Source organism: Cinclus cinclus, chromosome 2 (assembly GCF_963662255.1).
Source record: "Cinclus cinclus chromosome 2, bCinCin1.1, whole genome shotgun sequence".
In the NCBI taxonomy this organism is placed as follows: domain Eukaryota; kingdom Metazoa; phylum Chordata; class Aves; order Passeriformes; family Cinclidae; genus Cinclus; species Cinclus cinclus.
This window is the reverse complement of record NC_085047.1, coordinates 54,599,074-54,609,900: the sequence shown is the minus strand read 5'-3', so window position 1 is coordinate 54,609,900 and position 10,827 is coordinate 54,599,074. Positions and strand designations below refer to the sequence as shown.

General features: G+C 41.6%; 1 protein-coding gene across 1 annotated transcript; it reads right to left on the bottom strand.

Moving 5' to 3' along the window:
* Nucleotides 1-493: 493 nt before the first annotated feature.
* Nucleotides 494-10,685, bottom strand: CKAP2 (cytoskeleton associated protein 2). Its single transcript, XM_062514735.1, has 9 exons — nucleotides 10,625-10,685; nucleotides 8,965-9,052; nucleotides 8,104-8,179; nucleotides 5,620-6,410; nucleotides 4,469-4,634; nucleotides 3,790-3,957; nucleotides 3,165-3,237; nucleotides 2,070-2,460; nucleotides 494-1,238 (listed from the first exon to the last, which is right to left on the bottom strand). The coding sequence occupies exons 1-9, from the start codon at nucleotides 10,683-10,685 to the stop codon at nucleotides 1,004-1,006; spliced, it is 2,049 nt and encodes a 682-aa protein (XP_062370719.1). The 3' UTR covers nucleotides 494-1,003.
* Between the last annotated feature and the right edge of the window lie 142 nt (nucleotides 10,686-10,827).

The following is a 10,827-nucleotide window of genomic DNA, read 5'->3' as shown; positions in this document are numbered from 1 at the left end:
ACTCACCTCGGCGGGCTGGGCCGAGAGCAGCGATAAGGCCGCGGCACAGCGGGGCACTGGCTCCGGGCTGCCCGCCCTGGCTGGGGCGGAGGACGGGCAGGGAGGCGGCGCTGGCTCCGGGCTGCCCGCCCTGGCTGGGGCGGAGGACGGGCAGGGAGGCGGCGCTGGCTCCCAGGGCGGCCGGCGGGAGCGCTGGCCCCGCCCGGCGCACGGCAGCGGCACTGTCGGGAGTGGCCGTAGCAGCGCGGCGCTGATGGAGGCGCGGGCGCTGCTGCTGCGCTACGCGGGCACGGACACAAGGGAAACATGGGAAATATGGCAGCGTTCTCCTTTGTCAGCTCACTTTCGAGAACAGACTAAAGAGCTTTAACCTTGAAATAACGAACAAACACAACTAAATTGATGAGTTTAATAAGTATACCATAGTACAGGCTAATACAAACCGACATTAAAACTGTCACATAGTAAGTAGTGTATCAGACCTCATCTACGCGTACTTGATAATGAGCAAATCTCAGTAACTGGAGCTTGAACTCTTGTCCTGTTGAAACAGCCCCAGAATACATAGAACAGTTTAAATTCAGCACACACCTTATTAGCTAGCTTCAGTTTTCCAAGCTAAAGCTTGTCAGAGTAGATGCTGCATTACTGGAATACCTACAGTACTTTGTTTTCTTAAACTAACTGATTGCATGTTTCTAAGGAATTAATAGGAATTACAACAAGAAAACAGTAGGTATTAGTAATATACTAGTATCAACTACTAACATGAAGCATTATACCTAGGCCTTAATTGAGAATTAAATGAAACACAGTCAATAACCAGGGCAGTCTTATTACAATTTTGAGAAGGCAGAAACTTAAAAGCTTATTTAGTGACTCCGGCAGTCCACAAAAGTTTTAGACAGCTCCTTTCTCAAAGCTATGTAAAACAAGTACCCTTCAACTCTCCCTAAAAGCTATAAAATCTTTTAACACCCCCTGTAGCAGTAGCACTACACATTTACTCTTCTATTTCAGCACTTGTTTCTTGGAAGGCATGGCTCTGTTTGTGGATAAACACAGTAGCTTTTGATTCCAAGTCTCCCAGCTGCTCAAGTGAAGAGACACATGGATCTTGATCTTTAACAGCATCAGGCAGCTTGCACATCTTCTCCCGAATGCGTTGAGAATATCGCAAAGGAGTTACAATGTTCAGATCTTTAGCACTGCCGTTTGCCTCAGGATGTGTCTTGACACTTGGGAAAAGAAAAAAACAAACCAAAAACACTAAACATAGGCACACCATCATACAAGTTGCCTCTGCAGCAACCGGCAGCAATAGCAAGTCAGGATTCCTATTCAACTCTTTCCCATTCCAATAGCCAAAGGAAACAGGTCCCTTCCCACTCATTCATTTAAAACCAGACATATAAATCTTTTCTTGGGCAAAATATTTTAAACCAGAAAGCGTCCTGAAAAGAGTTCCCAAGGAAGGGCTCTTCCCTCTGCAAGGGACAGTGGACAGCCACCAGGACTAGAACTCCATCAGATGTCAAAAGCTGAGCACAACTTCCCAAATCTACCATCTTAGTAGATTTTTATTTTTTTGCCCTAAGTATTAGTTGGTTTGTACTGAGGCTACTATCCAGGTTTTTGCCTCAAGATACAATTAAAATAATCTTTACAGGCCAGTAACATCTTGTTCACTAATTCTGTATTATATGACATACCACCTTATCTACATTTGGAAAGGAGAGGAATGGAGACCTCTTTGTCTTTACATAGCTCACTGTAGAGCTGCTACTGCCATGTCAGCAATGGGAGGGAACCCTCACTCTGGAATTTAGGTCTCTGCCACAAAAGTTTGGTTACTCTGTAGTGAACCATTCAAAAAGCAAAACAATTTGACTAAATAAAGAAGCTTACTTAATACTTCCTTCTGAAGAAAAGGAAGCAATCCAAAAAAAATAGGACTCTTGAGAGGTTTTAACTAAATATTCATAAGTTGAGTGCCTCCCTATTTTAACAGGACACAAACAGCTATTTCAGACACTACAGATTTCCATGATCACCTGAAATAATCTTACCTTTCCAAATATGGTGTGGTAGGAGGGTTGTATCCCATTGAATAAGATGTGTCATTCTCCTTCTCAGGAGAATTAATTGCTTGGCCTGTATTTTTTATCCCATCCTTGTTCTGTTCTCTTTCGCATTTTCCTTTCTTTCTTGCCCGTTCTTTAGCCTTCTGCTTTCTATTCTTTTTTGGCAAGGTCTCTCCTCTTGGTTTTAAGTCTAAATCAATTTCTTCTCTTTCGGTAACTTCACTGTTTGTCTCTTCCTTCTTATTATCACTCTCCTCTTTTTTGTCATCATCAGGGCAGAGATCTTGGAAGGCTTCCTGAACTGGCTCTACAGATGAATTTGGTTCCTCGCTGACTTCCACTACCTCACTTAAATGAGTTTCTATCACAGATCCCCCTAAAAATGAAACATTGAAGAAAGTACACTTGCAATTAGTTACAACTAAAGAAATTTTTTTAGAGATATACCTGAAATCTTAGAGCTTTACATAATAAAGGTTAAGTATGGATTGGAGTTTGAGCCACAGCAGTTTAAGTTCCTGATAATGTTAGCCACCTCCAAGAACCTGCAACCTGAAGGCTCAGGCTAAGTACACATCCTGAGAAGTCATTGTCTTCCTTTTCAAATGCAGCAACTCTCAAGAGGTATTTCAGCCAGTTTCTGGGTTCAGATACTTAGCAGGTTATGTTACACTGAAGGGAAATACTTATAGCTACTTTATATCCAAAATTAGAATATTTACTACCTTTAATTGACAATATACCATAACACAACCAGGCTTCTGGTAGTGAAGGAGTTTGTGTCAGAGGCACTGATTTCTTAGCCCACAAGAGTATATTTGATTATCAGGCTGAAACACTTGGACGACACAGCTTAGATAAAACTTAAGTAACGAGTTTGAATCAAAGAGCATCTCCAATCATTTTAACATGCCCACTGTTGAAAAGGATTTGGTTAGCCAAGACTGTTTTCAAAAACAATGGAGTATAAAATGATCATGGAAAATTCCCCATGAATGAAAATTTAATATCAGTACAAACAGCTAAAACAGCTAGTGTTGCCTATCAAGTCAGAAAAGAGTAGTTAGAAAAGAGACTTACCATTGACAGAGTTAAGAAGGCCTTCAGTATTTTTGATTGTATCTATTAGTGTGTGTCGCAATTCCTCTTTGGGCTGAAAAAAAAGGTTGTACTGGGTAAGAAAAACAATTCCAGAATTAACTATCTCAGCTTATTTGATTGGTATAACAGTTACAGGGAAAGTGGAGTAGGCTACATGTTGTTCATATTACAAATCCTTTATTTAATGGTGGTCAGACTTAAGTCAGAGCACAAGTGAATCCTGTATTTTCAGTATTTGGTGTACTAAGGATATTTTTGATGCTCTGAAATCTTGCTGATATTAAAGCATAGAAATCAAGTTCATTAGTAAGTATAAAATTAAGTTCAATTTTGTGTTTCTAGTGGTACTAGAAATCTCAGTCCTTAATTACTTCTAGGCAGAGCATCATATGGCAATTTGATGATCCTAAACCTTTCTTGTTCAAAGTAGTACCTACAGTGGTTGTAGAGCAAACCAAATCCATTATTTTTATGGTCCAGTAGGTCATGTGGCCCTTCTCCTATTATAAATGTATTTCATAAAATCAGAAAAGCAGTTGTATTTTACATGCCATACTTTTGTCTTTTTAATTGTTGATCTCAAATTTTAAGAAGAGTTGCTTACCATTGCTCCTGCCAAAATGGCATCCTCATAAACAGCAATAAACTTTCCAAGATGGCCCATCTGTTCGAGACGCAAACAGCAGATCCAGTATTTTGCAAGCTTTTTAACCCCAGGAATGCTCAGTATCAGATCTTCCAACATGGCACGTACTTCATCACTTCGTTGTCCCTAAAGTCAACACAAAAGTAGCTATTTAAGTACATTTGACACACTGAGATGCTGTAGTTTTGCTGCTTTTGAACTAGAAAGCAAGGATTTTTTCTTTGGCAGAATTGTCATTCACCTATTCTTCAAAGTTATAATTACTCATACAGTATTGTAAGTAGAAGGGGCAGTAAGATGTACAAGCATCTTCTGAACTACTTGAAACAGACTTTTTGAAACAGAAGTACAGAAAAGATTCTGCAAATGCAAACTTGTTTTAGGTTAATTCCTTCTAGTTACTCTCATTTGAACATTATAGTTCAATTACTATTATTACCATTTTTGCCTATACTTTTTTAGCAGCTCAATGACTTAGTAAAGGTTAATTTCTTCAGCTATTGGCAAAAGCTATATTGCTTAACTTGGGGAACAATTAGACTCCTGTATCTGACTCGCACGGGTCTAATGTGCCCAGAGGATTTTCATATTGTCAGGACCTATACCATCAGAACTCAGTAGGCAGGGGTCCAAGTACCTGTTCTGTTAACTGCAGGCATTCACTCAGTGTCTTGTTGACCTTTTCTGTTTCAGCAGCAGAGAATTCCTGTTCTTCACTTTTAGACTGAGGTCCCAGAAGTGCATGTATAGGAGGTCGTCTCATCACTTTTCCTCTAGATGCCCTCCATTCATCCAGGCGAGCTCTGCATGTAAGAATATTATCAGCTGAAGTGACAAATGGTTTATATTTTTTTTTTACATTGACTGACACTAATTAGGGTAAGTCATGCTGAGATATACTTTTCAGGTATCTGAGTACTCTTCCTTTAATTTCAAGAGGAATAAAGTTGCCTTTTAGATCTGCATGGAAATTTCAGAACTATGCATATTACTGTCTGCTTTAGGCATCTACCAGGTTAAAACATTTTAATCTCTTCCCTTCCAGCTGCAACAAGAGACTTAGGTTACAGACCCTTCTTCTCAAAAGAAGCTTCTAAATTACTCACCTATGTCACCTTCCCTCCCATTCCCCTACAAACCAGAAAAGTAGAAACCAATATCTTAAGACAAAGTGTAGAGAACAGCCCAAAACAACCCTATCACCCAATTTATAAAATGTGAAACTGATGCGAAGGGTAATTCAGTTTTAATGTTTCATTTCAACCCCACCCCATAAACCATCAATTTTTAGTAAATGTGACTTACTACAAGCAGCACTATATAAAGAACATTAAATAACTTCTAGACTTTGAATCGTATTCCCATCCAATGTCTAAGCTGCACTCACCAAACTGAAGAATGTCATTGACAAGTTCTCTCCTTCAGTCTGTAAAGATGCTCCTGCCTAGGTCAATTTTTTTTTTTTAACTGTGACATGCATGTGAATTTACATGATTATCTGTCATCCTTAAGGCTGTCACAACACTTAGACTAAAAAAACAGCTCCAGCAACATCTATCTTTTAACTGCATAATAAAAGTTGTAAGCTTGGAGAATTCCTGCAATTAGTTTGAATCCTGATTTCTCAGTTTAAGCCTAAAGTTTTAGTCTGCTGCCTTTGGGCATCAAGTCCCAACTCTTAGTTCACTGTTTTTCAGAGTCCATACAGCAACAAATAGATCAAACTATATTTTTGGGAAAAAGGCCTGAATAACTTCCAAGACTAAGCTACAACAGTAATTTAGTTACCTTCTCTCTTCTGCTGACTCTTTTGGCAGAATAGATTTTCTGTCGCCGTTTGTTTTAGAAATCTGTCCTGATTTTGCTGGAGCTTCTGGTCTTGCATCTTTACAAAAATCTCTATGTTTCTTCACAGCCCGCCCTTTGCGATCAGGATTGCTAGAAGCAGCATTCAGTGGCTGTGGTCCCCTTCCACCAACCACTTTTGGGACTGTTATTTTCTTTGTTGCTACAGCAAATGTCAGCTGTTTCTTCAGACCAGACTGTGAGTTAATAGCTTTGTCAGATGGTTTGCTGTGAAATGGCAGGACACCATTTGATTTTACAGACTTAGTGTTGTTTGAGACTTTGATGGTCTTCAGAACTGCATTACAGCTTTTCGTGGACAAAAGATTAGCTGCTTGTTTGGTGGCAGAAGGAAAATGCTTCTTGTCTGGCAAAGAACTCTTTTCCTCCTCAGTTTTTCCTGCTTTCCAGAAAGAATTTACCTTGGATGGGATAACTTTGCCACGATATCTGCCAAGAGCTGGTTTATTTGGTACGCTGATACTTGCATTTTGCTTTTCTGCTGTCAAATGCCTCTCTTTGATTCTTTTAATTTCCAAGAAAGCCTTGCTAAGTGATGCATGCTGAGATTTTATCTCAACAACTTTGTTCTTTGGAGCTTGATTTTTAAGATTACAGTTTATCCCTGATATGTCAGTTGTCAGTGGGACTGTAGAAGGGTTTAAAGCAACATTTGTTTCTGAGTTTACAATTGATTGGTCCCATGACACTTTATCAGCATTCTCTTTATTTTCCTGAAATCGAAAGCAAATTATGGAAATGTTAGAAGTATGTTCATGCTACAAGTCATTTGTTTCTAAAGAGGCTTCCAGTGATTTACAGGACTAAAGTGCTTAATGGTAAATGTGTTTGGAGGGTGCCTAAAGAAGTAATGTATAAATACTGAGTAGAGTATTTGTCACCTATTACTGCAGAATGAACATCAAAAATCAAAAATTGCTTAAATTCTGCCTTGCAAGTAAGAAATAAAACTCTTAAAGCAACTGCTGACTTTAAACTGCCTAAATTGCCTCCTTAGAGGAGTTATAAAATAGAAACATGCTTTAGGCTGTACAAAGTCAAGAGCATACCTCATCACCTAATGGCTTAGTGTGAATAATAATAATAATCTACTAACAAAAAGTAGTGAATAAAGTAGTAATTAGGACACTAGGAGATGGTACCAGAATAGAATTTTTCTTACTATTGAGACATAGAATGCTGCAAGTTGAGAATAGTTCTATCAGTTTTACATGGCTTTACTGAAACTCTCAGCCATATGCTCTCAACACAACCCCTCATGAAAAATGGAATTTAGTCTTTTCCTCAAAAAAAGTTGCTCTACAACAATTCAGCACTGTCCAAGCAGCAGCTTTTGGAAGAGTGAAATATCCAAAGGCAGGAGAAAAGCATGCAATAGTCACATGGAAGTCTGCAGGAGCAGACTTTAAGGAAGATGCCCTTGACCTGAAAGAAAAGAAAACTACACGGCATCTAATTTCCTGGTCTGTCATTGAGGCTTACTAGTTAGATTTGATAAAGCCTGCATAAGTAGAATTTGAGGGTGAAGACTGTCATTTCAGGAAATTATGTAGCTTAACTTTAAATCACACAAGACACTTATACAGAAAAATATATGTCCCTTCGGGAAACTTCTAAAAAAAAAAAAAAAACAAAAACCACTTGTTCTTAGTTTTGCAATTTTTCTCATCAACATTCAGTTTTAAAGTTTTTTGCTTTTCTCCTCAAATAACTCCATATCTCAAATCTTCTGAAACCCAAACTCTAACCTGTCTAACATGAACTCAGGTCTTATGTCTATTTTTTCCTTACATTTCCCTGAGAACAAGACTGGAGAAGAATCTCTGTTTTGTTATTTCTAAGCTGCACCACCATTTGTATCTTAATTCCAGGAAAGTGACATGAAATGATACAGAGAACACATTCCCTTAAACTCTGATTAAGTATTGGCATCTACTTCTGATTATGTTACTTTTGCCAGCACACCACTGAAAAAATACACACGCTCAACAGTGCATTTTGTTGATGGTTTGGATTTCTTTCAAGTAAAAGCAATTTTTTTTTTATTGTGACAGAAGACCTTACTCAGATTTCAAATAACTTCCCTGATGACTCAAAATGTATCAAAAACCCCTCTGACTTTGAGAAGTGTTGTTAAACTTCAGCATTATTTCAGCAATAATGGTATCCTCTTTAACTCTCCTGTTGGGTACAAACTGAATACCAATATGATCCACTTCATACTGTAATATGACATTTCCAGAAGGCATATAATAAGCAGTGACTAAAAGTTCTAACAAACCACACCTCCACACTCGCAAACTTCTCATGATGTGGAAGTCATACAACATAAATAGATTTAAGTAAGTGGAATGTTGTAGCCATAGAAACAGAGTGCCAATATTTAAGTATCAGTCAAAAATTTACCATTTCTGGCTTGGGAGATGTTGAAAGCAGTAACTTGTCTTGCAGTTTACTGGTAGTCACTCTCCTAGTTCTGCTACTGTTTAAAAAGAAAAAAAAAAAACTTAAATCACACAACAACTTAATGTATTTTCAGAGGATGTTCATATGTTTCAGTTGGCAGTCTGCAGAATGTACTTATCATACTGAAGCATTTCTGTTCAGCTTGCACTATTCCTCCAGGGAAAACAAATGGTTAAGCAACCACTGATCAGAACCCAGGCTGCAAAGCATCCTTTCTTACACCATAAAGAGTTGTCTAACAGATTGGAATTTACTGCAGGTGTAACCTCTCATATTTAAGAATAAGTACCAACTTGTCTGGTCTGATGCATCTGCTACAGAAGGCCAAGTTTCTAAATGCTGCAGTTGAGGGGAAAGTGGGAGTAGCACAAGAAGCTGAAGCTCAGCCACTGCAATCGTGAGAGTCCAGACCATTCTGAGGCAAGTCTGAACAAGGATATGTAGCTCCTACCACACTGACGGGTTCTAAAGCGTTCTGTCAGGCACCAGAGCTGGCATCAGACTACCCAGAAAGTTACAAAATCACCAAGACCAATATTGTCTCCTAGCAACTATGAAGATACATTAACAACTCAGAAGAAAAACATCTCAATTTAAAGTTACAAATCCAAATTCTTCCTCAGGCGCTTTGTGTTGTGTTATACAAGATGTGGCACTACTGCATGTGACTGAAAATGAATATTCTAGTTGGCAAGCGGTATCTTTGCATCAGAGGGTCTTGCAGAAGCCAGCTGAGATGAAATTGAAGGAACATTAGTGAATATGAAAATAAGAGAATGTAGGCCGTAGCAGAAGTACTACCTGATCGATGTCTGGTTTTCTTGAATGGGCAAACCAGAAAAAGTCTTCTTTCTTGATAGATATTCTTCAACTTTCTGTCGTCTTTGTTCTAGCAGATTTTAAGAAAGACAGACTTGGTACATTTTCAGCTAAAATATTAATGCTAAACTTTCTTATTCAAGAAGGAAATTAAGTTGGAAAAACATGAAGACATTACAAAACATAGACACCAAGGATTAAGATATCTTTCATTTTTAAAGCTCCATGTCTTACACATTCTTGCATTTCTTGAGAAAAGCAATATTCAAGGAATGGCTGAATGTAACTTCACAGCTATACAAAATGGCTGGCTTGCTGTATTAAGCTAAAAGAAACACAGTTTTGTGACATGAAGAAGTCAGGCTTGCTGTTATCTTCTGTATGCCAGTATTTCACAGTTATTGTTGATTCAGCAAGCACACTTTTCACTTGTGGCAGTAGCAAGTATAGCACACATGAAAAGCACCATGCATGTGAACCCAACTGACCATCTGTAAAATCATTTGCTTCTCTTCCACTATCACTCAGACATCTGCACAAATGTTAGACATAACATGTGAGTGTTATCACCAGCATGAAGTGATCCGGCAATGGCCCTAAAGAACAGCTGTCACTGTCCCTCCAGGGATGGCAACTCCACCATCTCCCTGGACAGTCCATTCCCATACTTAATCACCCCTTCTGTCAAAAAATTCCTCCTAATGTCCACCTAAACCTCCCCTGGCACAGCTAGAGCCTGTGTCCTCTCGTCCTGTCACCTGGGAAGAGGCCGGTCCCCACCTGGCTCCACCCTCCTTTCAGGCAGTTGGAGAGAATGATAAGGTCTCCCCTGAACCTTTTCTCCAGGTTAAACACCCCCCAAAAGCTTCTTCCTCACAGGGCTTGGGCTCCAGACCCTTCCCCAGCTCCTTGTCCTTCTCTGGACAGAGAGTACAGAAGGCGTTGCCCATCACCTGCTGCTGAAGGAACTGCCACAGCTGGTAGAGCAGGCGAGCCCCTGCGTAGCAGCGAGCCTGGCGTGCATCCCAGAGCTCCCCAGCACCTCCTGCTTCAAGAGCGGCTCTCACCGCCCCTCGCACGAACAGCAAAGCCCCACCAATGCCAGCCCTTTGCTTTAACTTACAGAAGCCTAACCGGTCAGAAAGTAAATAAGCACAAGAGCGCGCATCTAGGTCGGCGCCGCGCTTGCTGCTGTCAAGAGGATGCTCTTAAATATCAGGGCGTCCCGTTGGTCATGAGGGAAGGTGTCCAGCCAAGGAGCCCTACCTGAGGCAAGGGATGGGATGGGATAGGATGGGGCCCGAACCGGCCCCGGCCCTACCAGAGGAGGGTGAAGTCTCGCACGCCCGCTCGCACCGCTCGCGAGCTCTAAGACCACAACAGCGAGCGCTGCTATCAAGACCTGCCCGGTCTCCGACCTCGCCTGAAGCGCCTGCCCTCCCCTCCCACTGTCCGGAGAGACCGGCGGGCTCCTCTCCCGCACCGGCTCTCCTCCACCCACCGCGGCGACGCGCGAGGCTCTAAGGGCGGCCGGTAACGCTCAGCCCCGCGCGGGCAAGCGAGCGGCCCGCAGCTGGGAGCGGCTCTGCCCCTCGGTGCCCAGGTGCCCGTGCCCCGTCCCCGCTCAGTGTCCCGGCCTTACCGCGGAATGCGGGCTCGGACCTGCGGCTGGCCGAGAGCTGCGGAGCCGCGCGCGCCGCCATAGCCACCGCGCAACGGGCGTTTGAACCGCCCGGCGCCGCCCCGATTGGCCCGGCCGCGGGGCTTGAACTGGCCAATGGCGGGCGGCGCTGCCCTCCCGCCGCTCCCCGGGGGAGAACATGGCGGCCGCTGGGCGAGCCGCCG